This window comes from Ornithodoros turicata, chromosome 5, assembly GCF_037126465.1.
Source record: "Ornithodoros turicata isolate Travis chromosome 5, ASM3712646v1, whole genome shotgun sequence".
NCBI classification, from domain to species: domain Eukaryota; kingdom Metazoa; phylum Arthropoda; class Arachnida; order Ixodida; family Argasidae; genus Ornithodoros; species Ornithodoros turicata.
This window is the reverse complement of record NC_088205.1, coordinates 57412254-57424898: the sequence shown is the minus strand read 5'-3', so window position 1 is coordinate 57424898 and position 12645 is coordinate 57412254. Positions and strand designations below refer to the sequence as shown.

General features: G+C 42.6%; 1 protein-coding gene across 11 annotated transcripts in view; it reads left to right on the top strand.

Moving 5' to 3' along the window:
• LOC135394496 (phospholipid-transporting ATPase IA-like) overlaps positions 1-12645 on the top strand; it is a 114567-nt gene that overhangs the window by 26822 nt on the left and 75100 nt on the right. For 2 of the 11 annotated variants that reach the window (XM_064625264.1, XM_064625263.1), the window contains exon 1: positions 1097-1430. The exons of 7 other annotated variants lie outside the window; for them this stretch is intronic. In XM_064625264.1, coding sequence (XP_064481334.1) covers positions 1394-1430 — 37 coding nt within the window. In that variant the 5' untranslated portion in view covers positions 1097-1393. Of the gene's footprint in view, positions 1-1096; positions 1431-4292; positions 4506-12645 lie in introns of those variants that run through there. 2 more of the 11 variants (XM_064625262.1, XM_064625261.1) reach the window with 1 other exon arrangement.

Genomic DNA, 12645 nt, shown 5'->3' with positions numbered 1-12645 from the left:
AAAGTAACATGTTGTTACTTTTCGCTTTTGATTGTGGCTTAGTTTTATGGAAATAATTCAGAGTCGAGAAAATATGTACTCCTTGTAGTCGATGAACAACATGTTAAATAAATTAAGTTTAAGGACAACTATATGGGTATATTTTCTCATGAAACAGAACTATTATTTAATTTGTTTTTCATTAAACAAAGGTATCATATTCTGCTTCAGAACACTTTTCAGTGTTTTTTTCTTTCTTTTCTGGCTTTTTAAACCCTTTTAAAAGAAAGGATTCGAAAGATTCGAGATTCGTAAGAATCGTGGACTCGCAGTACCTTCCTTAGATTCGGATTCGGAAAATTCTGGATTCGTCCCATCTCTAGTGTTTATGTAAGTCAATACCGTGTACATCCTCGATAGAGGAGAGGCTGTCGGAAAATAAAGATGCTCCCGAGCAGGCGTGCGTTTGCGATCTAGACAATCGAGAGAGAAATTGTCTGCACATTTTTTTTAGGTGACTCGTGAGATTTTGGGGGATCTCATTTTTATATCTTATTTGGCGCGTGCCAACTACGTCACATCGATTGGTGGTCAGACCTTATCTAGTACAGATGGGTTGTGCGTGAAAAATGTGAGCTCATGGCTGCTCGAAAGATGCTGCTACGTCACGATGAGCTCCCTATATACGTCACGGTAGTAGGTCTTGTGCCTCCCAGGCCACGTGGCTGCTTTTTTAGGTCGTTTTTGTGAATTGAATTGCTCAGTGGAAAATTATCTGCACGGTGGCTTTCGAATGGCTTCCCAGTAAAGGTGTCGAGCTGTTCATTTTCACTGTCTCCCATCGGACCTTGCACTGCCTATTTCATTACACGCCTATTAGCTTAGCTTACATTTTTTACAATCGGACAATTTGTTGCAGACATCCTTCGCATCTGCTGCGCCCGCCGAGATTCCATCGAAGACGATGCCACCCAATTTAATTCGTTCTTTTATATGTTCAAAGCCTCACAAACTGCGCTCAAACCGTACCCTCCGGAGAACAGCGGTTGCCATGGGGACCGCTTTGCGTTTACTTCTGTAGGCGGCGCCAGGGACGATAACCTCGTTACCGGGAGTTTCATGTTAGGACACTGTTTTCGCTGGTGGCGTTTGTGGTGCGCGGTTTAGAGCTGTGCTTTCAATTTCTAGCCCACTTCGGGTTAATTGGGTGTCAAGATTTCCTTCGGAGTGAGCACCTTGTGTAGTGTGTAACAGCAAATATGAATTGGTAGTGAAACGCTTGTGAGGATCTCCATCTTGACCACCTAGTGCCCTTTGGGATTACCGTCGTTGACGTGATGTGCAGTTAGAACCTCACCATATTTTGCTCGTTTCTGCGGCGTTGGAATTCTCTCGGTGTTTGGTGAGAAGAGGCATGCGTCCCGCTTATGACGACCTGGCAAATTTACCAGGTACGTTTTTGCCTCGTGACCCAGAAACTTATAAATACAGTCTCTCTAAACCGCCCGCGTTCCTGTTGGCCGGTTCAACTTTTCAGCTGTTTACTCGTAATGATAGTTTGCAGCGTGCACCAAGTCATTTCCACTCACTGCTTTTTTGCAACTTGTTTGGCTGTGAGCGACGAAGGGAACACTGAGTAGCCATGCGTGAAATTTGAGATGATGCACTGCAGTCTGAAACCGCCTCGGATGACAGCTTTATCTCAGTTTCTCCTCTCCCATCCGTTTCCCATTTTGACATCTACAGCGGCGGTCGAACAGAATATATGCGGGGTCTGACTTGTGGATTTGTCCCTATATTTCTTCCGTTTATTTCCCCCGAATCATTTTCGGGTCTATCCCGCTTAAACCCGATTTCTCCCGGAATTTCAATCATGTACACTATTTAGTAGCAATGTGTACGCATATCTGGTTTAAATAATGTCCGATTGTAACGATAAATTATGTGAAGCACATTCTAGGTTACATCATGTGGTGCTTGTGACTATAAATCTCGAGTCATGTATTCTCGAGCAATATGTGCAACTTGAACTGCGACAGAAAGAACAACAACAACGTCCCGATAACCTCCGAATGTATTAATATGAGCCCCAATTACAGATCTAAACACGTAAATAACACTGACCCCACCCCCAAATCCAGATAAGGCATCTAACTAGGAAACAATTACACCCTACATGTTTTGCTGTCCCAACTTGCTGCTAGATGAGGTTGCATTATGTTTAGTGTGACTTTTACGTGTGGAGTTTACACGCCCTAAAAGATGCAAAGTTGATGTATGCAACCTGAACCTGTTGATGTTGTACATCACCACACATCTTGAAGTTTCTCACAAAATTTACATACATACTTCCCAAGAAAAGTCGCATCACTGCTTCTAGCGAGAAAGAAAATATCTGTACTGTGCCATACAAAATGTTTTCCAAAATGCTCTATGGGATTGTTTAACATTACAGAACACATTTGCATTCTGTGCTTTAGAATGGAATTCTTAATGTGTTTGTGTATGTGCTATGTGATTCCACTTCTGCACCTAATACGCCATTTTGATCTAAATGAGATTTACTGCACCATCCTGATAAAAATCCACAATACTGTGCCAAACTGCTGCAAGACTAGCGACAACGATTGCGGATAGTTATTGTAGAGCATTAGAAAACAAAGTTGCAAAATGGAGCATTCTTTTTACGATGGTGCTACACATTTTTTTTTCTTGCAACTATGAGGACACATGCATTGATTGTGCATACATAGCTTCGTGCCACCAGAAAATTGGGAATTTCACATGAAGGGTTTCCGGCTTGCCGGCGATGGATGGATGAATGGAAGCATCAGCAAGGCTCATAGCATATTACTATGCATGGGTGCAGTGTTGACAACCATTTCCCGTTTTGGACCACACAAAATAAAGCAATACAGGGCGGCCACCAATACATACAGGGTGTTTGCTCCAATGTGTCCAGAAATTTTATTTAACGCGAGCGATAAAAGAGAAATGAGCGCTACTTTTCAGCTACTTGACTAAGAAACAGGTGCTACTAGTAAAGCAGTACCTGTTTCTTACCCAAGTAGCAGAAAAGTGCCTCTTGCTTTCCTTTTATCACTCGCTTTAAATATAATTTCTGGACACGTTAGAGCAAACACCCTGTATACCCAAAAACATGTACCCCTCCCCTCAGCTCCCTAGAAGCTCGCCCCCTCCCCCAGGGGTCAATTCCTGCGGAAACCAGTATCACTGCGATTCAGCAATACCACGCTCTACACATGCACCACAGAAGGCTAAAAGCACACGATGTGCAGGATGCATGTTTCAGGTTGTGAGAAGGGTGGACAGGTTTAGGTTGTTCTGGAACTATTACAGGGTTAATTTCAATGTTACCTTCCAATACCAATATTTTAAATTCAAAATATGCGATGTCTCTGACCATTCTCATGCAAGGCATCTTGCACGCAAGGCCCAAGATGTGTACTGAAGGAAAAGTGAAGGAGATTTCTCAAAATGAAGCCATGTCCAAAGAACAAACAAACATGAAAAGTGTGATCATAGTTATGATGCAACAAGATGACTGTAGAACAGTCACTGCCAGCACAACTAAACATGCCTGGGAATGCTCAGCTCAACTCTTGTATGGGGACTGACAGTATGACAGTGGGGTCACACATGTACTGTGCATGGTCCTGTACTAGGGTAATATTTATCAAACCATTTATATTGGGAAGGCTTTACTAGCACAGGCACATTTGTGATGAAAAGTTATGTATGTATGTTGTGGGCCTCAGAACCCCGCTAGGCTTTATAGCCTTTTGTTCTCAAGTCCTCAGCGTTTCACTGAGAAAAATAAAGAAAGAAGAAAGGAAAGCTTTGCAGAAGTTTCATCACACTATGTGATGCATATCATAACACTGTATGAACTCCAGAGGACCTCGCAACCCTTCAAGTTTGCACCAATGACTGCCAATATCTGCCATAATGTATATGCTGTTGTTTCAATATTATGCCACATGCACAATTAACAATGCAGTGACAATAGGAAGTTTTTGTAGGCCCTAATTCATTTACGATAATGGTTTCAAAAACTCGATAAGCCAATCATGCTATTTCTTTCAGCTCACTGATACCACATTGCTCATGTTGAATCATATACTTGAAACACCCTAATGCGTCTCTCCTCTTTCTCACCTCTCTCTCACCTCTCGCGTCTCGCCTCTTTATGCATGCAACATGAATAGAAATAGTGTCATCATGTTGACCTTTGAAGCGCAGTGTGAGGAACGTTCAATGAAAAGCACTTTTGTCCCACTCAGATAAAAGCAGCGGAGCAAGATAAACGCCTGCCTACGCCACAGGCAACATCTTGTTCTGAGATATAGAAGCATGTGTGTGGGGACGTTTTTGAAGCTTTCGTGAATCACTGCATATACAGTAGAGGTAGTTTGCGATGACTTTGATGATTCATGTTCAGTAAGTGACAGAAATGCAGGTCGCAGAGTTTGTGCCTATGCTTCAAGTGAATACTGCTGTGTCAGGTAAGCAGTAGTGTGAGACAGTTTGGTAGGTCAATGTAAAGGCAAGACAAGGTGTGTATTGTGAACCAGCTTTTCTTTCTTATACCGTAGCATTTATTTTGCTGTGTGCTGTTTAGTGGTTTGTGATCCTGCAGCTGAGATAACTGTATACACAATTACTTCAGGTGGCATGCATTAATCATTTCACATCTAGTCCAGCTGCTGTGCAAATCATGTGTTGCAAGCAGATTCCAGATGTAATTACTGATGATCATAATATTTCAGTTGCTGTCACATTTGAACCTAGTGCGTCCTGTACACAGGAGATACTATGCACATGCCGTTATCAATAATAATAATAATTCATTTGCTTGCATGCACATAACCAGCATAATCAGGGTTATAACATGAGGTACCAGGTTAGCTACCGGCGTTGGACCAACAGGTTACATTTTTTCCAGATTTTCTACTTCTTTTGACAGACCAGCATGCTAGAAGTAGTCAAATTACAATTCAGACAATTGTCTGAACTCTTCACATAGTGAAAACTTTAAATTCAGCTTTTTTGTGCAATCTGTTATAGATTGGATTGGATTTGTTATAGATTGGCACCACTTGCAGGCACATGTTGTCAGTGTAATAATAATAATTTATTTAACCACAAAAGTACAGTGTAAAATACAGTGAAAGGCGGGAATGAAGAGAATTTGAATTTACGATCTCGGCAGTGCAAATGGGCATTTTCTTTTCTTTGTTTACAGAGCTTTTAATGGCAGTGAGAGAGAGAGGAGGGGGCTTCACGTTCACCCTTCCCTGGGCGCTAACTCGCAACGGCTCTGGAGGATTGTCAGTGTTGTGGTACTCAGTGACAAAGTAGAATGGGGTAAACTAGAGTGTTATAGGCCATGACCTTTGCTGTAAATTTTAAACAAGTAATCTAAATATACCATATAAACACTTGAAAACAGAAAAATCATATCGGTTTTTGCAGCTTGACCGCAAATTGCTCTTAGCTGCTGTCGTGGTCCTTCCAAATTGTGTGACAAGATCTGCATCACAATTAGGTCCGGAAATTGAGGCACTAAAAATTGTGGAAATAGGCAGACATTTAGGCCCTCAAAAATACCAAAATAGGCAATAAAATGCAAAATTAGGCACGTTAATCTGGTACGCTCTTTGGCTTTGTTGGTGTGTTTCAGAATGCTCCACCAGGGAAAACTTGCTCGTTTAAAGCTTTCGGTACCATACAAGCTTTGACATCTGGCGCACGAAATGCCGAGGCAGCGTTGGACCACGTTATATTGAATAATACTTTTAGTTTTCCACCCTCGAAGATCTCAAAGGGCCCAGAGAGGCCAAATATTTTGATTAAATGTACATGAACCCTTTCTAGCAAACCAAGGTACTGAAGGAAACCCAAAAAAGGAACAAAAGGCACAAACACGCAGAAACAAAAACCAAAATGCAGCACTCAGCACGAGCCTGAAAGCCGCACTCGCAATTACACAATTACACCTCTAAAAAAGGCTGTTATGGCGTCTAAAAATATTTAAAATGGCTATAATTCAGTGGAGACGATAACAAGGCAGGCAACCAAGTAAATGTCGCATTTAGGCGTTTATAGGCATTTATAGGCAAATGCCTAAAAATCCTGGCCCTAGTCATAATTTACCCTAACAGTTTGTTTCTTCTTTCTGCTAGTCTCTGAAATGGCGTGATAAGACCTCGAGGCATATTGACATCTTGTGTTCTATAGTAAAAACCAGATGTCTAAAGATATCTTCTATTATTCTTGGATCAAAATGACAAAAACCATGAAGAATGAAGCATCTCAAAACAATTTTAATTAATGTCGAGCTTCTGTGCAGAGTCTGCGCCTTGTCACCTGATGAGCTGCACACTCTGCACTAAAGTTCGTATGTGTAGTATTATGAACCCGTGGAGCGAAGGGTAACAAAAGCTTTAATGCTAAAAAAATGTGAGTTTGAAAGTTCACACTTGATCAGCTCGAAGATGAAGAGAATGCTCAAGAGAGCGATCGCGATGATTCTTCCTCACAATACATTTGTATTCATTCTTGCAGTTTGTAGAGAAGCAGATTCCATCATAGTGTTATTGTAATGTGTCAGACTCTGCTTTCCACTATTGCAGTAATGAGCAAAGTACATCAAAATTTTACTTAAAGGGGCGTGACAAACATTCTCCAATTATTATGCTCCATGAAAAAAAACATGGCTCACGATATCCAAATATGGAATTCATTTACTTCGAGCGAGCGTCTTTCTCACGAAACAATGCCGTGGTGCCACGTGTTATGCTCGATGAAAGAACATGGCTCACGATATGCAAATGTGGAATTCATTTACTTCGAGTGAGCATCTTTCCCACGAAACAATAGCATTCAAAGAGCATAATCCGCGTGAGCCTCTGCTTCTTCCCTGGAACCGAGTCACGTCACAACTAAACAGCTCGACGAACATTCTCCAATTATTATGCTCCATGAAAAAAACATGGCTCACGATATCCAAATATGGAATTCATTTACTTCGAGCGAGCGTCTTTCTCACGAAACAATGCCATTCAAAAAGCATAATCTACGTGAGCCTTTCCTTCATCCCTGGAACGAAGTCACGTCACAATTAAACAGCACGACGAACATTCTTCAGTTATTATGCTCGATGAAAGAACATGGCTCACGATATGCAAAAGTGGAATTCATTTACTTCGAGCGAGCGTCTTTCCGACGAAACAATGCCATTCAAAGAGCATAATCTGCATGAGCCTCTCCTTCTTCCCTGGAACTGAGTCACGTCACAACTAAACAGCTCGACGAACATTCTCCAATTATTATGCTCGATGAAAGAACATGGCTCACGATATGCAAAAGTGGAATTCATTTACTTCGAGCGAGCGTCTTTCCAACGAAACAATGCCATTCCAAGAGCATAATCTGCGTGAGCCTCTCCTTCATCCCTGGAACCAAGTCACGTCACAATTAAACAGCTCGACGAACATTCTCCAATTATTATGCTCGATGAAAGAACATGGCTCACGATATGCAAAAGTGGAATTCATTTACTTCGAGCGAGCGTCTTTCCGACGAAACAATGCCATTCAAAGAGCATAATCTGCATGAGCCTCTCCTTCTTCCCTGGAACCGAGTCACGTCACAACTAAACAGCTCGACGAACATTCTCCAATTATTATGCTCGATGAAAGAACATGGCTCACGATATGCAAAAGTGGAATTCATTTACTTCGAGCGAGCGTCTTTCCAACGAAACAATGCCATTCCAAGAGCATAATCTGCGTGAGCCTCTCCTTCATCCCTGGAACCAAGTCACGTCACAATTAAACAGCTCGACGAACATTCTCCAATTATTATGCTCGATGAAAGAACATGGCTCACGATATGCAAAAGTGGAATTCATTTACTTTGAGCGAGCGTCTTTCCCACGAAACAATGCCATTCAAAGAGCATAATCTGCGTGAGCCTCTCCTTCGTCCCTGGAACCAAGTCACGTCACAATTAAACAGCTCGACGAACATTCTCCAATTATTATGCTCGATGAAAGAAGATTGCTCACGATATGCAAAAGTGGAATTCATTTACTTCGAGCGAGTGTCTTTCCCACGAAACAATGCCATTCAAAGAGCATAACCTGCGTGAGCCTCTCCTTCATCCCTGGAACCGGCTCACGTCACAACGCTCCAATTTATAGCAACACTGCATTCCAGACGCTGGAGGTGGGGGAGATTTTGCTCTCCTAGCCAATGACTGGTCCCACTGAGACAAGCTGCAGCTCTCTAAGGAACTGGTTGCGGGAACATCGCAGTGAAATACAGCACTGAAAACATAGTGCGCACATGAAATGGAACATTGTGGGCTTTTGGTACCGTTTGATCTGACTACCTTGGGACTGACAAATGGAAAGATGTTTAGAATTGACCTCACTTTCCGTTATTACAACAAAATCAATGTGTAAGCGTTCTGCAAGCTGAATGGTTGATAGTGCGCGATGTCAAAATGACGTGCGGCTATTGTTGCTAGGGCATTGAAGGGGGGCGGCATGAGTGTGAAAGAGGGAATATTTGGTTGGTTTAAACGATAAACGATAAACGATAAACGATGCTTTATTGCAACTTCCAGATAACGAATACAGTCAGGGGGAAGCCAAAAAGCAGCACGAGGCTGCTTGGTTTAGAGCCATTATGTACTCTGTTGCAAACATTTTTTTTAAAACGTTCACTGTGGGCAACAAATCACACTGCATTAGTAAAAAGTGCACCTTGTATACCTGTTTGTTGCCCATTGAAGGTAAAGTACCAACTACTTCGAATACAGTAGAAGTACCACAATTTTAAACGTACTTCAAGTAAGGTACTTTAACTACTCCTCAAGTACACTGCAAATATGAATCACGTTGTATTTCACTGTTTGGTAGCTATGTTTTGCTATTTTAGCAACACTTTAGCCAGCATTCTTGGCAAGTGCTACCAAGCTATGGAGCCCTACTGGACAAGTGCTCACCCGTGAATATGAAATGAATCAGATGGCATAATTTGCAGTTATATGCACAAAGGCAATCAGCTGTGCTGTGCTGTGTGATTGTGCAAATTAGTATTATGCCCTGATTGATTCAAGGTCTAGTGTGGTGGGCGATTTCAGTTCAGTTCAGGCAGGGCCCTAACCTTTGGGTCTTCGATTCCCTTCGTTATTTTTTATGAGATAGCCACATCTTTGGCATGAGCATTGGCATTGATCCGGCTTTCCGGAATGATGGGGTTCGCAAGATATAAAATCAATACTGTAGAGAGCAAGAATGCCGGATTGTCACACGTACATGTGTTTTTTGCCCACTATGAAGCGCAATATTTCCTCTTCCGTAACTCACATCGTCCCAACCTGTCTGTGATGTAATTATTGGGCCATGGACTATGACTCCGCTTGATATCATTTTCCACGAGGTGCTGAGACATTTTACAAAGAGGCCGCAAACATGCTTCCCGTGCGCTTTTGCGCATGTTTTGTCGCCTTACCTGTGTCAACCACTTTCGCAGCAACCCCATAAAATGCACATCAAATGAAAGCTCGTTGTACGTTCTTCTTAATGGTGTGCACAACAAATTTCCGTGTCGTGCTGTTTCTCGGGAATTCACGTCTGAACTAACATAGGTCAACACATTTCGTCGAAGTTGGCAAAGCACGCAGCATTTATTCTAGCAAGCATTTTATTCTAAAAAGAAAATTTCTATTCAAAATTTTCCTCTGGTACTCAGTCAAAAATCTGAGCTGGAATCCCAAGTGGATCCACTTGAAAAACAGGTAGAACCACTTGGGTTTCAGTTCAAATTTCTGCCTGGGTAAGCACTCACATGTTGAGTTCCAGGTGTCAGAATCGACTCTACCCTCCACGTTCCCCGAACTGCCGTGCTGCCATATCGCTTACCAGCCTTCGGCTCACACCTTACAGCGACACGTCAGTTCAGTCTCTATTTTATATCTTGCGAACCCCATCATTTCGGAAAGCCGGACCAACACCAATGTTCATGCTGAGGATGTCGCTATCTCATAAAAAAATAACTAAGGGAATCCCAGAAGTTAGGGCCCTGCCTGAATTGAGTGTTCCAGTACTCATTTTCAGGTATAACATGCAAGGAAATTTCAGGGGGGTAAAGAACACAAGCCACCAGAGATTATACATTTGCTGAGCATTCCTTGCTGCTTTCTGAAATAAAACGTGTTTCAAAAAACAATATGCAAAAAATAAAAAAGGATGAAGCACAATGTAAATCTTCATTTTTTATATGACTGTGATCTGTGATCCATGTGACCAATTAAAAAAATGTAAAATGAAAAATGAAAGCATCTGTGTCCTTCAGACTGTTACTTTGCTTCATCATGTAATCCAATCACACATTGTGATATAGAATGATTATTAGTTGCCAATGAGGGAAACAAATAAAAAATGCACTAGAGCAGGCATTGGGAGGAACTGAAATGACAAACGAAGAAATTTGGGCTTGTTGGTACATGATCAAAGCATTGTTTAGCGGTTTAGCGCTAACAGAATGTGTTGGAAGTTAGCGCCCGTGTTGTATGTGTTCTTTCTCCGTGCCTCATCTGTTAGCGCTAAGCATCTCTTTGAAATGACAAGACCAAGTCATTGTGCTGCCAGTCGCAGTGTCCTAATGTGTGTGTGTGTTTGCATTCCATTCTTTTAACATAAGTATAGAAGCACTAGTTCTGTCAGCATTTCAAGCTACTCAACAATGGATTTGAATATGTTCTTTAAAAGCACAAAAATCGTTTTTGGTACTTTTTGTCTGGAGTCCAAGTTTGGGTACCTCAGTACTTGATGGGACAGTACTGGGAAAAAGTACTTACAAAAGTACAGTACAAAGTATATTATTTGCAATGTACTTCAAGTACTTCCCATCACTGCACTGTTGTGCGTCCTCCAATAGACACAAACCATCCCAGACCTCACTACACTTGACAAGGCTCTAAACACCAAGTTTACGACTGTTCTCAGCGTTGTCACGTCCGAAACCAGACCAGACTGTGTTTACTAATCTTCCTCGCCATCCTCTTAGTACGTTGAAAACACTATTGCCCCCACCCCCTATACAGTGACTTCACTTTCTCTTTTAAATTGATGAAGAGCTGTCCTCTGTTCAAAACATTGGTTACCAACAATTTCCTGTTTCCTTGTTCTCAAGTGTATTAAATAATTCAGGCTATCCTACCAAACATTTATCATACATGGAGTTGTAGTCTGATCACTCTGTATAGACTACATACATACATACATACAGGGCATCCAGATAAATGTGCAACAAGATTCGTAAGCAGACTGAGCGCTCTATGCAAATGAAACATTTCATTGAGGTTTCATTCCCGTAGAGAGCTATGTCTTTTCTGGAGCTTCGGTTGGGACACCCTGTGTATACAAGGGGTGTTCTAGTCAAACAGGGACCTTTTATTTTTCACAAAAGTAAAATGAACTTACAGGCGAGAAATTAGTTTTATTTTTCAAGGTAATCTCCAGCTGCACTAATGCACTTGTCCCAGCTTGGAAGCTAGCAATCTTTTTTTGGATGTAGAAATCTTTACCGGCACGTAGCAGCCATGATCGGACCGCATTCTTGACCTCGTCGTCGCAGCTGAAGTGACGTCCCCCGATGAACGCCTTCAGTAGCCCGAAGAGATGGAAATCGCTGGGGGCGAGCTCTGGACTGTAAGGGGGATGTGGCAGGAACTCCCAGCCAAATTCCTATAAGATGCGTGTGGTGAGATGCGCGGTATGTGGGCGTGCATTGTCCTGTAGGAGGAGGACTCCTTTGGTGATAAGACCCGGCCACTTTTGCTTCAGCGCCTTACGCACATCCCTGAGAACCTGGCAGTAATATGCACTATTGATGGTGGTACCACTGGGCAGAAAATCCACATGAACAACGCCAGCCTTGTCCCAGAAAACCGTGACCATGACCTTACCCACAGACAGGGTGCTTCGGAACTTCTTGGGAGCTGGCGAGCCCAGATGCTTCCACTGTTTTGATGAGCGTTTAGACTCAGGAGTGAAATGGTGCACCCACATTTCATGACACGTGATGATCCGATCAGGGAACGGCTGTCCTTCAGTGTTGAAACGGTACCTTAGCTCTTGGGAGATTTCCAGTCTTCTCTGCCGGTCAAACACTGAGAGCTGCCTCGGGACCCAACGGGCACTAACTTTCCGAAACTGGAAGTGTTCATGAATGATAGTGTTCAACGTTCCCACAGAAAGGTCCGTCTTTCGATCCAGTTCGAGACATGTTATCCATCGGTCCTTGAGGATCAGGTGCTCCACAAGTTGGGTGTTCTCAGGAACTCCGACACTGGGCTCTGAGCCGCCCCAGCCGGGATCGTCCTGCACTAATGTACGGCCATCTCGGAACCGTTTGCACCACTCAAACGCTTTGCTGTGGCTAAGTGTATCGTGGCCATACTGAGCCTCAAGTCTTCTGTGAATTTCAGATGACTTTACGCCTTCATTCACAAGAAACTTCATGATAATTCGCTGTTCGATGTGCGCGCTCACCTCGTCGGCCTTCTTGTCCAGCACGTGTCTTCTGTTTTGCACAAATTTTGGACCACCACGTGGTGAACGCGGAGGCC